At 49.8% G+C, this 20,703-nt stretch overlaps 1 protein-coding gene across 9 annotated transcripts in view; it reads right to left on the bottom strand.

The window, feature by feature from the left end:
- Positions 1-20,703, bottom strand: part of CPAMD8 (C3 and PZP like alpha-2-macroglobulin domain containing 8) — a 76,478-nt gene that overhangs the window by 23,522 nt on the left and 32,253 nt on the right. For all 9 annotated transcript variants that reach the window (XR_005989066.1, XM_041763976.1, XM_041763980.1 and 6 more), the window contains 7 exons: positions 18,367-18,429; positions 15,757-15,988; positions 11,582-11,735; positions 11,085-11,215; positions 8,739-8,790; positions 2,879-3,177; positions 2,080-2,305 (listed from right to left, as the gene is read on the bottom strand). Coding sequence is in view for 8 of the 9 variants with exons in the window: in XM_041763976.1 (XP_041619910.1) it covers positions 2,080-2,305; positions 2,879-3,177; positions 8,739-8,790; positions 11,085-11,215; positions 11,582-11,735; positions 15,757-15,988; positions 18,367-18,429 (1,157 nt within the window). In the remaining variant the exon portion in view is untranslated. The remainder of the gene's footprint in view (positions 1-2,079; positions 2,306-2,878; positions 3,178-8,738; positions 8,791-11,084; positions 11,216-11,581; positions 11,736-15,756; positions 15,989-18,366; positions 18,430-20,703) is intronic.

The following is a 20,703-nucleotide window of genomic DNA, read 5'->3' on the forward strand; positions in this document are numbered from 1 at the left end:
CCAGCGCTGCCCTTTGGGACCAGACTGTGCCCCATGCCCACTTAGCCCAACGGGTGCCCTGGCTTTGGCAGCCACCTGCTGGAACTCTCTTACACACCTCCCCCTATGTTCTTTAGTCTCAACTCAGTGTTCTTTCTCTACCTCCTCATGAGCTGCATGTTCATTTCTTTTCTTTTTTTTTTTTTAAGAGTATTTATTCATTCATGAGAGACACAGAGAGAGAGGCAGAGAGACAGAGACATAGGCAGAGGGGAAGCAGGCTCCCTGTGGGCAGCCCGATGTGGGACTCAACTCTAGGACCCCGGGATCACACCTGGGGCCAAAGGCAGATGCTCAACTGCTGAGCCAGCCAGGGTGTCACTGAACAAGGTTCTTTGTGGCTTTTTTAAAGATTTTTTTTTTTTAATTTATGTGAGAGAGAGAGAGAGAGGGAGAGGGAGGAGGAGAAGCAGGCTCCATGCAGGGAGGCCAACGTGGGAGGCCAACGTGGGAGGCCAACATGGGAGGCCAACGTGGGACTCGATCCCGGGTCTCCAGGATCAGGCCCTGGGCTGAAGGTGGCGCTAAACCGCTGAGCCACCGGGGCTGCCCTCTTTGTGGCTTTTAAATCAAGTGCATTTAAAGCTATACATTTCCAGGTACAACTTTGGTTGCATCCCACAAATGGTGACAGGACAATCCAACCATTGTGGTTCCATTTTAAATTTTTTTTCAAACTTCCAGTAGGAAATGTGATTTTTCTCTTCAATCATGAGTGTTTAGATTTTTTTAATGTTTTTGTTTTGTTTTGTTTTTTAAGATTTTACTTATTTGTTCATGAGAGGCAGAGAGAGAGGCAGAGACATAGGCAGAGGGAGAAGCAGGCTCCCCATGGGGAGCCTGATGCGGGACTTGATCCCAGGACCCCAGGATCACACCGAGCCAAAGGCAGATGCTCAACCACTGAGCCACCCAGGTATTCCTTTTTTTAAGTTTCTGTACGTTTTGTGACATTGTTGATGTATTTTTAAGTTCCTTTTTTAAATTTCTCCCATGCTTTCCTCTCTTCGGCACTTTGTCTTCCTCTTCTTGGCCTCTCTGCACCACACATGGCTGACAGGCCCTCCAGAACTCCTGCTGTTCTGTGATCACACCTCCCTTCCTCCCTGGCTTTTCCTCCTGCCCCACTGAGGCTGCCACTGCTCCTGCAGTCGCCATCCATGGCAGGGCCTGCCTACTTTCTCATCACCCTCCTCTGAGCTTCTCAGCTTCTTCTTCACCTGTGCCAAAGGTACTGGCATACAGGTCCCGGCCTTTACCCCCTCTCCATCCCGGCCCATCTGCTTGCTCCCTTGTGCTACTACCCAGACCACTTGCCCGTACAGTCATCTCTGACTTGATCTTCTGCCTCAGAAATCATAAACTTCCACATCCTCTGATATGGCCCCAACCACCAACCTGTCTGGGCTCCAGGGCTTCTGTCCTCTGATGTCAGAGAGCCCTGAGCCCCCACATTCAGGTTTGTCTGCCCCTCCTGGCCTCTTGTCTTCTCTCTACACTTCCAACACCCAACACCGTGTCGAGCACACAGTCCCCACTTTCCACTCCTGTATCTGGGCAGGATACAGGAGACAACCCACACCCTATAGACCCCCAATCACAGCCACTTACTCCTGCTCAGCAGATGCTCTAGGTATCTGTCCCTCTCACCAGGACCCCCACCTCCCACCCTGCAGCTGGCTGACTTCACCTAGATATTCAGCCTTCTGGCACATCACCCCACGCTCACTGCCTTCATGGAATTCACCACCTGCCCTTTGGGGTTGCCTCACACAGGGCTTGGACAGGCTGGGTCTGGACCCATCTTCTTGGGCACACTGAGAACACCTCAAAGACGGTTGGGGCCATCTCCGGGTCTGCCTCAACATGGAGAAAGCACCAGAGGCTGCTTGTTGGGTGAGTGGGTATGGGGTTGGAAGCCCCAGAGGTACAGATCCCCCGTAGAGGCCAATGTGAAACCAAGCCTGGAGTGGACACCCTGCCCCTTGGCCTGAGTCTTCACCCCCCTTCTCCCCTGGCCAGGGTACAAGGTAGACGCACCTATGACGGAGGCCACTGCCCGCTCAGACCCAGGGATGGCGCTGTGCGGGACTCCCAGGGTGAAGGCCTCACTGTAGCTCTCGTCCACCTCCACCTTCTTCCAGATGCGGAACTCACCCATGGAGCCCCAGCCAGTGGAGAAGCCGATGAATCGGACCTCTGGTGGCCTGGGGAGGGTCCAGGCCATGATGACAGACTCATTGGAAGGCTCTGGACCATGGCCAACCTGGAAAAAGAGGCCAAGGCTGCTGGATGCTGGAAGGAAGCACACAGTGGTACTCAGGCAGCAGTGACGCTGGCTAGGGGGTCACAGACAGAGAAACAAAAGGTGACCACATCCACTAGACACACAAGTGTTGCATCTACAGATTCCAAAGTCATCGGACTCCCTGGAATCTCTGGGCCTTTGCACATGCTATTCACTCTGCCTGGAACATCCTCCACTCCCCCAGTTTGCCTGGTGAACTCCTATTCATGTTTAAAAACCCAATTTGGCTATGTCCCCCTTTGCCTGGCCCATGAAGTACCCCCCCCATTTCACCTGCTCATATGTACTTTCCTTCTCCATGACTACCCACTATCCCTCAGCAACCAGATCCCTGGGGGCTTCCTCCAACACAGCTCTCACTTTTTAATTTTTTTTTAAGTGACTCCAGGCAGACTGTGAGCAACCTGAGGTGCTGCCCTGTGTTTATCCTCCCTCCTCCCTGACCCTGTCAGAGTCAGACACAGAGCAGGAAGCAGCAAATGCCATGGAGCATGAGGTTCCCATGCCCAGCCCCAGTCAGCCCAGCCATGCCTGGATAAACCCGCCATGCCAGCTGATCCAGAATGTTCTGAATTCATCCCAGGAGAGGATCTTGGCCGTGTGTGTGCTGGCCACAGGGTCGCCCATCTTGCTGGTGGAGATCCAGGACCTGGTGTTCTGGTGGCCCCCTAGGACAATCTCTATCATGCCCGCTGTGTCCTGGGGCCCGGCGGACAAAGCCACTCGAGCATCATTGTGGGCTCGCACAGCTACATCAAAACGGGTGAGACACAGTGGCCGCTGCACATACTGGAACTCATACTTGTTGGGTGTGGAGATGTGGACTCTCTCTGGATGGAGGGAAGGAGAAAGGGTGTTGAGGGGGTACCTGGAGGCATCCTGCCTCTGCCTGCCTGTGCCCGGAGCTTAGAATCAGGACCACGGGGGGCCAGTCCCACTGTGGTTCCTCATGCAGCTGCATGAGGAATAGCAAACGGAGTTGGCTTAATGAAGCTTTGCCAACAGGCACAAAAGATGAAATGCTCACAGGAATAAATCCTACGAAAGATGTGGAAAGATCTGTATACTGGAGACTGCAAGATGCTGTTGAAACTAATTAAGACTCAAATCAGTGGCGAGATAGACAGTGCCCGTGGATCAGAAGACAATACTACACATACGTTCATTATTTCCCAAACTGATGTATAAATTCATTGCAATCTCAATCAAGACACAGCAGGGTCTTTGGGGGAAATTACAAAGCTGATTCCACAATTTATATAGAAACATCAAGAATCTAGAAGAGCCAAAACAACTTTGATAAAGAACCAAGTTAAAGGACTCACACCTCTGATGTCGAGACTTAATCAAGTGCTCAACAGAACAGAGTAGGGAGTCCAGAAATGGACCCACACGTCTATGAACAACTGATTTGCAACAAAGGTGTGAAGGCAATTCAATAGCGAAAATCATTTCAAGAAGTGATGCTGGAACAAATAGTTAACCCAGAAGCAGAAAAGGAAACTCCGATCCACATTTTACATGGTCTCCAAATATCAACTTGAAATGGATCATAGCTACTTTTAAGTTTCTAATACCACAAACTTTGAGGAGAGAACGTAGGATTTGGGAAAGATTTCTTAGATATAACAAAAGCATAATCCATAAAAGGAAAGATTAATCGACTGGGCCACCTTGACATGAGAAACTTCTGCTCTTACAAAGACACTATTAAGAGAAAGAAATAACAAGCCACACCCTGGGAGAAATGTCTTTGTGAAGCATTTATCTGGTAAAAGACTTGTATTCAGACTTTTATAAAAACTTCCAAAACTCAACTTAAAATAAATGTTAAAAGATTTGAACAGCCACTTCACCTCCCAAAAAATATACCAGTAGTAAACAGGCACGTGAAAAGATGCTTGAATGACAGAAATGCACATTAAAAACACAATGAGATACCATCAGACACTTATTAGAAGGGCTAAAATTAATCAGACTGACAACCCCAAATGTGGGGTGAGGAGAGGAAGGAAATGATTCCCACCCCCCTGCTGGTGGGAATGCAAAATGGTACTATTACTTTGGAAAATAGTGTGACCATTTCTTAAAAGGTTGAATGCATACCTAGTGTATGATTTAGCCATTCCACTCATAGGTAGTGACTCAAGAGAAAGGAAAGTATATCACCATACAAAGACTTGTTCATGAATATTCATAGCAGCTTTATTGGAAATAGCCCCAAACTGGAAATAATTCAAATTATCCGTCAACAGGTCAATGAATAAAAAAAGTGCAATGCACCCATTCAATGGAGTCCCACTCAGCCTTAAAATGATTGAATTATTGGTACACACAACATGGATGCATCTCAAAATTCTTATGCTGAGTGACAGATACCAGATAAAAAGAGTACATTTTATATGATTCCATTTATATAGAAGTCTAGAAAGTGCGAAGTAACCTACAGCGACAGAAGGCAGGTCAGTAGTTCCCTAGTGACAAGGGTAGACTGGGTGAATGATTACAAGGGAGCATGACTTTGGGGGTTAATGGAGATCCTCATGATCCTAGTTGTGATGGTTTCATGGATATACACATATGCCAACACTTACCAAACTGTACACTTAAAATACGTATGATTTCTTGTATATCAATTATACCTCCATAAACACGTTAAAGATATTACCGACTTTACCTTGAATATAAATATATATTCAGCCTAGTGTAAATTATGATGTAAAAAATAGAAGCAACCTATGTGTCCAACAATACTTCAAAACATTCCATAATGGTCAAATTATGGAGCAGACATTTGATAGAACATATTGAAGATGTTTTGAAATGTTTGTAAAGACTACAAAAACAGGGGATCCCTGGGTGGCGCAGCGGTTTGGCGCCTGCCTTTGGCCCAGGGCGCGATCCTGGAGACCCGGGATCGAATCCCACGTCGGGCTCCCGGTGCATGGAGCCTGCTTCTCCCTCTGCCTGTGTCTCTGCCTCTCTCTCTCCCTCTGTGTGACTATCATAAATAAATTAATTAATTAATTAAAAAAAAAACTACAAAAACAAGGAAAAGTGCTCAGGATGTGTGAAATGAGCAGAATACAAATTTTATATAGTTCATGAGTTACAACTATGTTAAAACAAACAACAATCAAAAAAATTTAAAAAATTTAAAATTAAAAATAAAAAACAAACAACAATCAATCCTATGAAACCAAATAAAACAAAATGTCAGAAGAGGTCATCTATGGATGCAAACCAGAGGAGGTATTTTTCCTTCTTTCTATTTCTATCTTTCTAAGTTCCCTGTAATAGTTAGGTATTGCTTTTTGTTTTCCCAATTTTTTGTATTGTGGTAAAATACACATAATGTATAATTGGCCTTCTTAACCATTTTTAAGTGTACAGTTCAGTGGTATCAAATACAGTCATATTGTGCAAACATCATCGCCGCCCGCCTCCAGAACTCTTTTCACCTTGCAACACTGAAACTCTGTCCCCATTAAACACCAAGTCACCAACCTCTCCCCACAGACCCTGGCTCCCACCATTCTACTTTCTGTCTCTGATTTTGACTTCTCTAAGTACCTCATACGACTGCAATCTTACAATATTTGTACACATGTACCACTTTTTTTAGGGGGAGAGGGGCAAAGGGAGGGAGTGAATCCTAAGCAGGCTACACACCCTTTTGTGGGCCTCAAACTCACAACCCTGAGATCATGACCTGAACCAAAATCTGTAGTCAGACCCTTAACCAACTGAGCCACGCAGGTGCCCCACACACGCATCACTTTTAAAAGTGATTTTAATTTAAAATTTACTGAGATAATTGCAGATTCACAGACAACTGTTAAGAAATAATATGGAAAGATCTGTGTCCTCTTTTTTTTTAAGATTTTATTTATTTAACAGAGAGAGCGAGATATGCACCAGAGAGCACATGCAAAGGGAGTAGCAGAAGGAGAGGGAGAAGCAGGCTCCCCTCTGAGTAGAGAGCTGGATGCGGGGCTGGATCCCAGGATCCTGGGATCATGACCCGAGCGAAGGCAGACGCTTAACCAACCGAGCTGCCCAGGCACCCAAACTGTGTCCTCTCGACTCAATATCCCCCAGTGGTATCTCGCAAAATTCTACTACAGGATCACAATTGGGATATTGACATTGATACAAACCATTAAACTTATTCATATTTCTCCAATTTTATTTGGACAGGATCCCTTTTATTGCCCTTTATCACCATATCCGCACCCTTCTTCGCCATCCCAGCAATGAGTAATATGATTTTCATTTCTAAAATTTTGTCATTTCAAAAATACCCTAAATGGAGTCATTTATGGACCCTTTTGGGATCAAGTTTTTTTTTCACTCAATTCCCTTCATCTAAGTTGCTGCAAATATCAATAGTTTATTCCTTTTTACCAGTGAATAGCATCCCAAGGTACAAATATACCATGATTTGTATAACCATTCATCCACTGAAGGACACCTAGACTGTTTCCAGTTTGGGGCCATTACAAATAAAGCTGATATGAACGTTTGTGTGAATATAAATCTTCATTTCTCTGGGATAAATGCCTAGTAGTGCAATTTCTGGGTGCTAAGCTTGGAGCATGTGTAGCTTTTTAAGAAACTACCAGCAGCGGCCATACCATTTTATAATTCCCACCAGCAAATGTATGAGTGATCCCTTTATTCCACATCCTGGTCATCTTTTATTGTGGTAACTTTTTTTTTTTTAATTTTAGTCTTCCTGGTAAGTGTGCATTGATAACTCATGGTGCTTTATTGTGCACTTGCTAATGGTTAATGATGAACACCTTTTCATATACTTATTTGCCATGTGTATCTCCTTTGGTGAACTGTTTATTTCTTTTTCCTGCTTTCTTTTTTTTTTTTTTTAAGTTATCTCTACACCCAACGTGGGGCTCAAACTCACAACCCTGAAATTGAGTTGCATGCTCCACCAACTGAGCCAACCAGGTGTCAGGTGTTCCTCCTTTCTCCCACTTTCTAATTGGGTTGTTTTATTTATTGTTGAATTTTGAGAGCTCTTTATATATTCTAGGTGCTAGTCCTCTGTAAGATCTGGGTTTGGAAAGATTTTCTCCCAGGCTGGAGCTTGTATTTCTTCCTCTTAACAGCATCTTTTGCAAAGCAGCTTTTTATCTTTTAAGTAGGCTCCATGCCCTGTGGAGCCCAATTTGGGCTTGAATTCAAGACCCTGAGATCACGACCTGAGCTGAGATCAAGAGTCAGAGACCCAACTGAGCCACCCAGGTGCCCCTTGCAAAGTAGTTTTTAATTTTGATGAGGTCCACTCATCAGTTTCCTTTTATGGGTCATGCTTTTTAATATCATATCTAAAAACTCTTCACCTAGCCTAGATCCCAAAGATTTTTCTCCCAATTTTTTCTAAAAGTTTTATAGTTTTACATGTAAGTTCACAATCCATTTGAGTTAATTCTTGTATAAAATGGGATCTCTAGGTCAAAGGTCATGCTTTTGCCAATAGATGTCCAATTACTCCAGCTGTTTGTGGAAAAGGCTCACCTTCTTTCATTGAATTGCTTTTGCACTTCTGTCAAAAATCATTTGAGCATATATGTACCGTATTGCTATTTATTACAAAAAAAGGGGGAAACATGTCAAGAGGAAACCTGTGTCTAGAGTGGTCCATGTGGGTCATGGGACAAGTTGTGCTGAATGCCTTGGCAGTGGCAACCCCCAGGGACTCCTTCGCTCTGCCACCTGCCAAAGCCTGCTGGAAGACTGCCCAGTGCCAGGCTAGGCCTGAGCTCCAAGCTAGATGGCTCCTCTGGCACGGCCTAGACAGGGAGAGGGTGGACCCTCCCACCAGCAGCCCAGGGTCTTGTTCCACCTAGCATTTCCCTGACCCCGCCAAGGCAGAGGTATGGAAGGGTGCTTCTCCGGCCATTCTGTCCACTGGGCACTCTGTTCTCATTTCCCTTTCACGGATCATGTACAAGTATAATGTCAATTTCAGGGGACTGGGGCAGATCCCAAATCCCACACCTTTTGGAACTCGCTTTAATTTCCTATTTTCTCTATAGGCCCAGGATTCTGGGTCAGTCTTGCTTTCCCTGATGTGACTCTAAGACCTCCCTTCCCTGGATCCTGGCCTTCTCACCCCAGGGCCCCAAGGACAGCCCTATTCCCACCCACAGACTCTTCTCATTGGTGCCTCCAGTCTACATTTGTGGGCTGCAGGGCAGACCCCCGGCCCACATTCTGGCTCACGGTTGTCACCAGCCTGGACATCTCAATTCTCTGCTGCTGCGTCTTCTGAGCCCAGGAAGGGCAGGCATCCGCTTTGCAGTGGGAGAGCTACAACAGAGAGGGAGTAAGGGACCACGTCCTCAGCAGGGCAGGTGCAGGGACTCACCACTGGGACAGAAGAAAACACTGTAGGTGTACGCACGGGGGGCTCCTTCCGGCTGCAACAGAGAGATAGGGAGAACTGAGTGTCACGGGGGTGGTCAGCACAGGGCAGTGGCCACCTTTCCATGGCAGTGGCTCTGGGTCTAGACCCTGCAGGGCAATGCCGACATCACAGGGACACGGAGAAGGACCAGGCTGCCTACTTCCCAAGACAAGGTGGGGAAACTGAGGTTCATTCCCCTTCTCCAGACTCTGGTCAAACCCACTCACCAACTGCTCCTAGCCTTGTCATGCTTGCCATGGTCCCCACCTCTGTCCTCCTGGTGTAGGGGGTAGCCGGGGAGCCAGGCAGGGTGACACTGGCTCCCCCTCCATCCCGTAGAGCACACACAATGGGAAATAACTGTCACCCGCTTCCTGTAAGCCTCTTGGGAATGTGTTACTGTCATCTGTAGTCTCCTCCCCAGCAGATGGCATGCAATGTCCACCAAATAACCGATCCAGCAAACAAACCATGCACCCAGAGCTCCCTGGTGCGGTGGAGGAAGAAAAGGGTGCTGCCGCTTTATCAAGACACACATCTGCCACCTCCTGTCTGAGAAATCCCTTTTTCCAATTCACCCTTCAGGTTTTTTTCCATTGACATCTTGGGTCCTCTGCTGTCTAAATGTCACCTCCTGCCCCCAGGACAGCTTGCACAAAGCTGTGCTGGTAGATGCTGCAGGCAGAGCAGACTGCTGAGTGCTGAGCAGTGGGAATGGGAGGAACAGCCCAGGCACAGCGGCTCCTGAGAATTCCTCTCTGTGTGGGACACCTGGGTGACTCAGCACTTGAGTGTCTGCCTTTGGCCCAGGGCGTGATCCCAGGGGTCCTGGGATCGAGTCCCACATCTGGCTCCCTGCAGGGAGCCTGCTTCCCCCTCTGCCTGTGTCTCTGCCTCTCTCTGTGTGTCTCTCATGAATAGATAAATAAAATCTTTAGGGGATCCCTGGGTGGCTCAGCAGTTAACCGCCTGCCTTTGGCCCAGGGTGCGACCCTGGAGTCCCAGGATCGAGTCCTACATCGGGCTCCCTGCATGGAGCCTGCTTCTCCCTCTGCCTGTGTCTCTGCCTCTGCCTCTCTCTCTCTCTCTCTGTCTCTCTCTCATGAATAAATAAATAAAATCTTGTAAAAAACATCTTAAAAAAAAAAAAAAAAGAATCCTTCTCTGTGCATTGAGAAATTCCTTCCGCAGATGGAGGCGGCAAGAGCTCTAGGCCTGCCAGTCAGCCTGGACGCTCCGCACGGCGTGCCGTCTCCTCTGGCTACAGGAGGGTGGGCAGTGGGCCAGGGAGCGTGCTCGGACTGAACAAGAGGCTGCCAGGGGTCTCTGGGTTTCCCGTTGAGGCCATCCCATCCTGCCAGCTCACGGAGACTTCATTCCTCATCAGATGACACGCCTGTCCCAGAGGAATCCATCACGTCACATCAACAACGCTGTGCCAATGACTCGTCCACCTCTGGGAGTACTGCCCAGTGTGTGCGTGACTCCAGGCGCTGATGGAAATCATTCGTGCTCAGCACTGCCAGGACCACAGCCAGGACGGAGGGCAGCTGTTTGCAGCTGGGCCACTGGGGAGGGGCGCACACTCGGGATGCTGTGAGGAGTTTCATCAGTGCCACTGGGGCAGCATGAGTTTCTCAGCAGGGCTCTGGACCCCGAGGTGTCCGAGCAGCGCCCATAAAGATAGGGCATCACTGCCACTGCGTGCTCAGGACTGCAAGGCATCGTGTACATTCTCTCCGGCCCTCCCACACTATGGAGGCAAGTGTGAGCACCCCTGATGTATGGAGCGGCATTGGACTATCTGAGACACTAAGTGGCAGATCCTAGATTCCCAGCTGGGGGGCAGGGAGCTGGGGTGTCAATAAGACGCCAACACCTAGGCCCCTGTGGTCTAGGTGTTGTGTCCTCTCTGCCTGGGCATCCTAATGACAAGCCTCCAAATACCAGGTCCCAATCCCTACAACTGCCTCTGACAAATAGGAAGTCAGAGGTGGAGGTGCACCGCCCTCCAAGATGGTCAGCGTGGGGGGCAGAGGACACTTCCCTGCAGCCCTTGTCAGTCCCAGGCTGCTTTACCACATGTCACTCTGCACCACAGGGGGCTGGATGCTGCAGTCCCCTAGTGAGGAAATGCAGAGACCCTTCACCTGCCCCAGGACTGAGAGCAGGACCCATGGGAGCTGCCCCAGCCCTGGGCAGAGACCACATACTCCAGCCAGCACTCCCCCCGCTACTCCCCGCCCAAGTCCAGGGTTGATGGAATCGGGCCCAGGCCAAGTGTCCTTGGTGAGGACACGGGCTTACCTCAACCATCACACTGCGCCTGATGTGATCCCTCCCGGTGGGGACCCTCCGGTCAGCGAAGCTCTCCTCCGCGTGTTTGATGGACTGCCCATCCCTGCAGCAGCTTGTTTCTCCGTAAGCTAGGGCTTTGGCTGCGGAGATTTGAGAGCTCAGGTGCTTGCTGTCAGAACAGGCTCCCACCCAGCAGGGAGCCGGACCGTTCCTCCCCCTCATCCCACGTGGTGTGTGTGCAGGTGTGCCACACGTGTTGTGCAAGCATGGGTGCACGCGTATGTGTGCTATGCTGGTGTGGCCCCTAAGCTCAGCATCCTCCTGGTGAAGCTTCGGGCCTCGCCCCCAGGGACCACCCTGCCCTACCTCCTGATGTCCTGCCTCCCCAGCTGCCCTCCTGACCTCATCTACTGCCTTGCCCACCCCACACCTGTGCCTGGCTTCAGCACACGGACCTGGCAGTGGCCCAGAGGGTGGGGGGATGCCTGAGGCAGCAGGGGCCTCACCTGTGACATTGCTGATGCCCAGGTCCCCGAAGGAGAGAACCACCCAGGCAGGCTCCGTCTCCCCAGAGGCCACGCACATCTTCTTGGTCAGATGGCGTTTGCCTGGGTGCCCGACAAACCGGATGCCCTTGGGAACAGAGATCTTCACGTACACCTGCAGAGGGTGGGACGCTGCTCGTGGTGCCCGGGATGTGTGCGCCCTCCCAGCACATCACACCGCCCACAGCATCAGCCCTCTCCAAAAGCCATGCTCGTCTCGGAAGGCCCCCTTTCCATTTCCAATCAGAACCAACTATTCACCATTGTCTTGCTGGGAGGCCCCTCTTCACTTCAGCCCCCCGACACCCCACAGAGCCAGCTTCCCCTCAGGACCGAGGCTGACTCAAGGGCAGCTTCTCCTGCCACGTCCACCCAGGGCACCAGATGGGAGGGACTGCTCCACCTTTCCAGGCCCCGCAAAGCACTTCTTCTGAGGTCCGTGGTGTCACAACACAGTTCTGTGTGTGTGCGCGTGTGCCATGCATGCACGCATCTCTGTGGGCATACCTATGTGTGTGTCTAAGTGTGGCATATGCACACACATGTGCATGCATATAATCATGCACAATGTTTGAGTGCATGCATGTGCATGTGTGTCTCTACGTGTACGTGCAGTTATACCTTCCAATCTAGAACAGGCTGTTTGGTCCACATCCATTTGTCCAATCAGCATATATGAAGCACCTAGTGGGTGCAGGTGCCTACGAGGAGCTAAAGTAATGAAGCCAAAGAGAACGCGAGTGACCCCAGGCCGCAGGGGATCAGCATGCATAAGTCCCACACGCGTGCATGTGTGATGGGGAGGAAAGGAGATGAGAAAAATCTAGCAGCAAGTGGGATGGAGCGTCTGAATCCTACCAAAGGACAAGCCCAGCTGGACCAGAGGGTGAACAGCTGGTGCAGGATGCGTCAGGAGCCCCCACATCCCTCTGAGTCAGCGTTCTCCCAAAGAAGAAAGAAAAAACTCAAGAGCCAAGGTCCTGGGTAGAAGGACCGGCTGTCCATGTTGGGGGGTGTAGATGGGTCTGATTCCCTGGTGCCTTGGGGATGCGCAACAAACCAGCCACCAGTGTTGGAGCTAAAATGGGCACCTGAGGGTCCTGCCTGCCAATTCTTCGAGGACCCTCCCCTTGTGTGTGTGTGGGTGTGGGAACCATCCTATAGATCAGGGATCAGCCTGCACTTATTCCAGATTTTTAAGACTGGGGTCCTATTCCTCCTGGCTATACTTTATATTTAAAAAATGACAGAGAATGGACCATACAGGCACCAGGCTCTAGGGCTGCGTGCTCTGAACCTACTCCACATGTCCCTCTTGGCCCCTGCCTTGGTTTCCACCACAGCAGCTCTCACCCAAACGAATGCTCGAGGCTCTGACCTTCTCTCCTCTGCTTTCCCCAGCAGACCCTAAAGCCCAGCCAGACTGTGTGTTGGGCAGTTCCCGGGACAGGCTAAGCTGCCTCCTGCCTCTGTTGCTTGTGTATGCTGTTCCCTCTTCCTGGGATGCCCTTCCAGGCCCTGGTGCCTGACTCAAACGTTGCCTGGAGATTCTCATGGTCAGGGGAGCTGCCCCTTCCCAGGGCTTGCCTGGCTCCCTGTGAATACCCAGTTCTAGCATAGCTCTGCCCCAAACCCCCCGTGAGACCTTGGACATATAACGATGCATCTCTGAGCTTCCTATCTATCTGGGAAGGATCCCATTCACAGCCCTTCCTTCCCGGCCCACGCAGGTGCTTGGTATCGATGCAGGCAAAATCCCGAGGCCAGCACTGGCCACGGAGGTTAGCGGTGTCAGCGCTCCCGAGGTCACGCACAGGTTGACCCCATGCCCTGGGCCCTGGGGTCCTCTGAGGTCTACACAAGGCCCAGCACACACTGAGCACTTGGGCAATTGGTTCTGAGTGACAATGAATGCGAATCACCAGCGTTTTACATCTAGGGGCTCCTTTCTGGTGACCTCTTGATATTTCATTCCTATTTTGGAATCTGTACTGACTGCATTTTTTTTCCAGTTGAAATTTTCCATTAATTAAAGGCTGAAGGGACCTTTAAGGAGCTCCCAGGTGACAGTGCACGAATATGTGGCTCTTCTATAAAGTCAAAGAAACACCAGCAAGAAAGTCAAATGTAAACACCAGCGTCGAGCTCATCCTGTGCCAGCCAGACAGCAGCGCAAGAGGCCCTTTACTAACCTTCAGGCCGTCACATGCCATCGCGTGCAACATGCTTTTGGGCAGATGTAATCATTCAGGGGACGCATAGCATTTGCAAAGGGCAAAAAAGGAGTAAAGCATCTCAGGTAAAGCTCAAGGTCACCTTCAGCCTGGCTCAGAATGCTTGCTGTCCCCGGCTCCAGGTCAGGCCCAGAAGTGACCACAGATCACAGCCATCCCCGTGGACACTCAGGAGGGGCCCTCACACCTACTCTTTCCCTCCTGCCCCAGAGAAGCCAGTGGGGGTGACCGGGGCCAGGTTGAGCTCTCACGCTCAACCTACAGATAGGCTTTTCCCTACAGATAGGGAAACTGAGGCAAAATAAGGCCGTAAATAGAAATGCCAAGTGAAAGTCCAGTCTTCTGGGGGCAGCGAAGTGTGAATGTCCTGAACCCTCAGCAGCCTTGGGCACCCCACAAGTTGCAAAATCCAATTTCTCTCTAGCCAAATGTCCTCATTTTTTCAGGAAAAAAATGGAAATCTGGGATTTGGGGATGAAATCTCTTAGTTTCCACAGTGTCTGGTTGAGGCTGCAGGTCACATCCTTTGCCCTTGGTATGGAATGAGCCAATGGCCCTCGGGGCTCCCCACGTACTTGGGCAGGGCCAGGGGGATGTCAGCCATGTCCCCAGAGTGTGGCTTGTCGGGGTGAGGCTGAGACCTGCAGACGGCAGGCCTGCTCCCAGATGGACCCCTGATCCTGCACCCCACTCACTCCTCCACCCACAGCCTTGGCTTTCAACCTCAACCCCAAGGGCTACCCCTAACTGTGGAGAACCCTCCCCATCTCCCTTCCTTCCTCCCACCAGCTGACCTCCAGGCCTTGCCAGTGCTCAAAGGATTACAAAGGTGGTGAGTGGGTCCTAGCCTCTCCAAGCTGCACTGTTACACAGACCCAGACTCCCCGAAGCCCCATTTCCCATCATGTACACACCCAGTCTCACAGGCCCCCCTCGCCTGCTGTCCTTACTCATCCACAGGGTCTGAAATCCTCCCCAGCCTCCGAGGTCGGCCCTAAGTCTGCCCCCTTGGGGTAGCTGTTATGGGTTCAGTTGTGGCTTCCAGAAAGCTATTATGAAGTCCTAAACCCCTGTCACCTGTAAACATGATCTTATTTGGAAACGGGGTCTCTGCAGAGGTCGCTAAGTCACGATCAGGTTATTGGGGTGGGCTGTACTCCAGCAGGACTGGGATCTTTAGAAGAGGAACCATAGACACAGAGACATTGACAGAGGGAAGACACGCAAGGGAAGGCCACGTGAAGACAGGCTGCAGTTTGGAGGCACGAGGGGGCGCTCCCTTAGAGCCTCTGGGAGGAACCCACCCTGACCACCCTGGAGCCTTAGACTCTGGCCTCCAAAACTGTGAAAGAACAAGTTTCTATTGTTTCAAGCCTCCCAGGTCGCACTACTTTGTTACGGAAGCTGCGAGAAACCAAGGGAGTTGCCTTTTCCACTTTCTTTGAGAAGAGGCTAGGGTGGGCCTAAAAGTCCCCTGAGAACGGCTCCTGGAGCTTCCACAGCATCAGCAAGGTCGGTGGCCCTTCTGTGGTCACCGTTCTTCGTGCGTGCCAACCCATTTCCCCCGCAGTCATGGGTAGCACAGCCTCTCTCCCTGACGTCTGTGCAAACCGCAACATCGACCAGGGGAACAGTGCGGCCACGGAGGGTGAGCGTGCCCATGTGCACAGGGACACTGAGCCCCCGCCCTGCTGACCTCCAGGGCAGGACTTCCTGCCCCTGCCTCCCCCTTAACACAGAGGTTGCCCCTTCCATGGCCCCCTCTCCCCAGGCACTGAGCTGCTCTGTCCCCTTCCGAGGAGACAGCTCAGGCTGTCCTCATCCCTGCCTCACAGGTGCCACCCCCACCCCCCACCCCCAGGCACTGGGAAGGCTGCGGGGTGGGGAGGGTGGCTTTAGTACCTCGGCACAGGTGCCCATGTAGTTGTAGATGCTGAGCGGGACCTTGGCCTGCTCCCCGCGGACCACGTGGGGGGGCAGCGTGAAGTCAACAAAGAAAGGCTTGAAGGTCTTCAGCGGGGCAGGCACGGCGACACCCAGGCCCCAAGCCTCAGACAGACCCACGGCCTCACCCACCCAGCTGGTGATGGAGTCCGGGACCTGCACGCTGAGCATCTCCTCGCCGGACGGGTCACTGCAGAAGGAGGGACAACTGTGGGCCCTTCTCCGGGGCCGTGCCCAGGTGGCCAGGTGGGGATGGGGGGCTGTGCTAAGGCCTGGGGGCCCAGGGAGGCATCCCCTGCAGCTGGGAGTGCAGCATTGAGGCACCACCCAGCGTGTGACAGGAGAAAGCCGCCCCTCGGCCCGAACTCATGTCATCAGAAATGCACATGGCTCTCGGGACAACCATGAACACAGGATCACCCGCCACGAGGATTCAGCTGTAATGACGCTGGCAGTGCCTGCCCCGCCCAGTTTGGGGGTGGTGGGGAACTGAATTGAGGGGACCTGTCATGTGGGACATGCTTGTGTCTCCCAGAAAGGTACATCCAAGCCTAAACCCCCAGTCCCTGCAAATGTGACCTTATTTGGAAACAGGGTCTTTGCAGATCAAATTAGTTAAGACAAGGTCATGCTGGAATAGGGTGGGCCCCAATCTAAAGATGGGGCATCCTTCTAAGAAGGAAACTCAGACACAGAGGAGGAAACCATGTAAAGATAGAGGTGGAGATGGGAGGGATGAGGAGCGTCAGAGCCCCCAGAGGATGGAAGAGGTCCTAAAGGATTCTCCCCCAGAGCTTCCAGGGGGAGCGCGACCCTGCCCATATCTTGATCTTGGATGTCTAGCCTCCAAAACCATGAGAGAATAAATATCTGTTGTTTTAAGTCACCCAGTCTATGGTACTTTGTGACAGCAGCTATGGGAAACTCACACAGTACAAAACAAACAAACATAAAACGTATCATCAATGATTTTTTGATTGATTGCCTGTTGAAAGAATAATACTTGGGGATATCTGTTGGGTTAAATAAAATATATGACTCAAATGAACTCCACTTCTTTCTTTCTGCCCTTTATAACCTGGCACTAGGAAATCGGAAATTACAGATGTGACTCATTATATTTCTTTTTTTTAAAGATTTTATTTATTTATGAGGGACAGAGAGAGAGCAAGAGAGGCAGAGACACAGGCAGAGGGAGAAGCAAACTCCATGCAGGGAGCTCCATGCAGGGAGTCCATGTGGGACTCGATCCCGGACTCCAGGATCACATCCTAGGCTGAAGGCAGATGCTCAACCACTAAGCCAAAAATCTCTTTACAAGGAAAAATCCTGGACCTGATGGCTTCACTGGTGAATTCTACTGAAACATTTTTCTTAAAAGTTTTAGAAGATATACTTACTTATTTAAGGGGGAGTGGAGAGAGAGAGAGAGAGAGAATCCCAAGCAGACTCTGCGCTGAGCATGGAGCCTGAGGCAGAGCCTGATCTCATGGCCCTGAGATCATGACCTGAGCTGAAACCAATTGTTGAAACTTAACTGACTGTATTACCCAGGTACCCCAAATTCCATCAATATAGAAGGGTCCAAAGAAGAACCCTTGTGTACTGTTAGTGGGAATGTAAAATGCTACAGCCACTCCGGAAAACAGTATGGCAGTTCCTCTAACAATTAAACATAGAATTACCGTATGAGCCAGCAATTCCACTTCTAGGTATACACCCAAAAGGACTCCTGTACACCCAAAGGGCAGACAGATAGCCCATCTTAGATTTAGATCCCTAGAACGAAATGCAATCATCTGGATCTGTTCTGACGAGGAGTTAAGTCTTTCCCATTTCTTGTGAAAGCAGCCTGAGCAGCCCCCAGCTGTGAGCTCCCTTCTGTGATGACCACATGCCATGGCATCTCATGTCTAGAAAGGGGGGGGTGCAGCTCAGCAGTAAACCCACCCATGGCCCTGGGGCATCTGACCTTTCATGCCTAACTAGTTTCCCAGGGCAGGCCACCATCACCTTCTACTAGTACCACTGGTGTTCTGACACTGAGCATTGAAAGGAAAAAAGCCAACAGCATCTGGCAGGAATTTGGCACAGCAGGACTTCTTCAAAAAGAACTGAAAGGGGGGAAAATAGGGAAAGGAAATATGCTGAGAAAAGCATCCTGTTTTGTGGGCAGGAGCCCGAGTCCCCTGAGGAGTGAGGGAGGCGTGGGGGGCGGGGCAAGTTCATGTTCCAAGGAACTGTAATCGTTTTAATGAGCTCGTTCTGCAAACAGAGCAGATAGAGTTACCCCAAGTGGGAGTCATAAGAGGCACGAAGACCCTGCATTTTGTATTTCCTGAGCAGATGTCCAGGGCTGCGGTGGGATTTGGGGCTGACTTCATGGCTTTGGGTTTTATGTGTTAGAAAAGGACGCCCAAAGTCTTACTCAGATGTTGATGTCAGATCTGAAAGCAAACCCACTGGGAATAATCTGGACTTGCCTGAGTGTCTCTGAGTCAGCCCGCAAACAGCGAAGAAAAGTCATCTTATTGTAAAAAAAATTGAAAAAATAAAAGTTCACTGTACCTGATGTTGAGACAACGCCAAATCCATGTTTCGGGGAAGAAGGTCCTTTTCCTCTTCTCTGCTCTATGAAAAATTTAAAAAGAAATGATAAAATGTCATGGGCATATCTTAATTCTGTTACCTGGCAGGTAAACATCTACCCAAGTAGAACATAACACATTAAGTCTTACCTGTAAAGGCTAACATTCTATTCAGTTAGGATGTAGCGGGTTAATTCTCTTGGCTGCCAGTTAACATTCTACCCAATTAGGACGGAACGTGCTAATTATTTTACCCGGCAGGGTTAACCTTCTACTTGAGGACTCATAGAAGTGAGGCACCAAAGGTTTGACAGACTTGCCTTCAATCGACAGTGGCACTTCACATCCTGAGTTTAGAAGGTAAGTAGGGTCGCAGGGACCCCTCCATGTCCTCCCCTTTGCTAATTTCCCTTGCTGGGCTTGCCACATTTTTCTGCATCATGACATTGAGCTATGCACCATCACCACCCCCAACCCCTCTCTGCTTCCCAAAGAACTTTCATTCTGGGTTCATCCTCAGAAGCCTCACAGCCCACCTTCCTCAGGGACTATCTTGTTCTTCAAAATAATAATAATAATAATAATAATAATAATAGCAGCAAACAAGCCCTACTTGAAAGTTGCAAAACTTCACAAAATTAAAAATGCTCATATCCAGGGCTCAGCGGTTTAGTGCCTGCCTTTGGCCCAGGGCGTGGTCCTGGAGTCCCGGGATCAAGTCCCACATCAGGCTCCCTGCATGGAGCCTGCCTCTCTCTCTGCCTAAGTCTCTGCCTCTCTCTGTGTGTCTCTCATGAATAAATAAATAAGATCTTTTTTAAAAACTGCTCGCATCCTTTTAACCTGCAGGACCTCTCTGAGGAATGAACCCTGGAAAGACCCATGGATACATGTGCCAGGACAGACAAATGGACTGGTTTGTGGCAGCAAATAGCCAAAAATATCCATCAAGAGTGTGGTTGGGTTAATCAAATGGTAGTACATTCATGCAGTGGGATGCTACACATCAGTCTAACGGAGTGAGCTCAGTGCCGGTATATGGAGATGGATTGGTCTCTCCAAGACTTATTGTAGACTTTATTTATTTATTTATTTATTTAAATTGTAGACTTTAAAAAGGAAAGCCCAGAACATACTACAGTGTTCTCTCATTGCTTTTAAAAATTATTTTATTTATTATTATTATTACTTAAATTTATTATTATTTTAAAATATCCTTGTGTGGGGCGCCTGGGTGGCACAGTCAGTTAAATGTCCAACTCTTGGTTTCAGCTCAGGTCCTGAGATCGAGCCCTAGGTCAGGCTCTGTGCTCAGCAGTGAGTCTGCTTGGGATTCTCTCTCCCTCTCTCTGCTCCTCCTGCTTGTGTATGCGTACTCTCTCTCTAAAATAAATAAATCTTAAGAAAATCCTTGTATATGTACAGAAAATTTCTAGAAGGATGTCTAAGAAATTATGGACCGTGGTTGCCTCTAAACAAGGGAATGGAAAGTCTAGAGGTAGGAGAGAGACTTACATTTAATTATGTAAACTTTCACACTGCTTGAAAAAATTTTAACCATTGCATATGGTTAAAAAAATTATCTTGTCCGCAGAATACAGATGCATGGATGTGTCATCCAATTATAAAAAGGCACAGACACTTCCTTTTGAAGGCATGCCTTATGCCTTTCTACACCGGGATTTACAATTGCCTTCATAGTTTGGGATTTCAGAAAATTACTTTCATACCCACTCCAGGCCAAGTTCTTGGGGTTCCTGCACACGAGACGGTCAGGGCCCCAGAGGTAGTGTCTGGTGGATGGAGGCCCTGAGGCCAGTGCTTCACCTCCCTCATCCAACCACATTCTAGAAATGCCTCCGTATGCATCCAAAGTATTCATGGTCTGCCTGTGCCATGATTTGGAGTTTGGAAGTTTGGAAACTAAGATCCTGGTGGGCCTGCTACACTCCCGCTAAGTATGCAGCCCACGCAGGAAGAACCTTGGAGAACAAAGTACCCAGGATCTCAATCTAGATAGAGAGGGTATGAAATATGGAGAGGGCTTTTGTGGACAAGGTCTGCCAGGGCAGGGGATCCTCTGGGCCACTGCTGGCTCAGAATAAGTGCTGAGGAGTGTGGGATCCACCCCCAAGATCTCCAGAGATACCTGATACTGACCACACTGACCCTAGCCCCCGCCCCTCAGTTCTGTGCCCCTTTTGGGAGCAATGGGCAGGAGGGAGTACAGCCAAGGCCTGCCAGCCCCTAAATCCAGAGAGAGTGGGGAGACAAGGTCTTTAAAACACTTCCCCTTCCCCAGCAAGCTGGCTGAGAC

Source organism: Vulpes lagopus, chromosome 7 (genome assembly GCF_018345385.1).
Source record: "Vulpes lagopus strain Blue_001 chromosome 7, ASM1834538v1, whole genome shotgun sequence".
NCBI lineage: Eukaryota > Metazoa > Chordata > Mammalia > Carnivora > Canidae > Vulpes > Vulpes lagopus.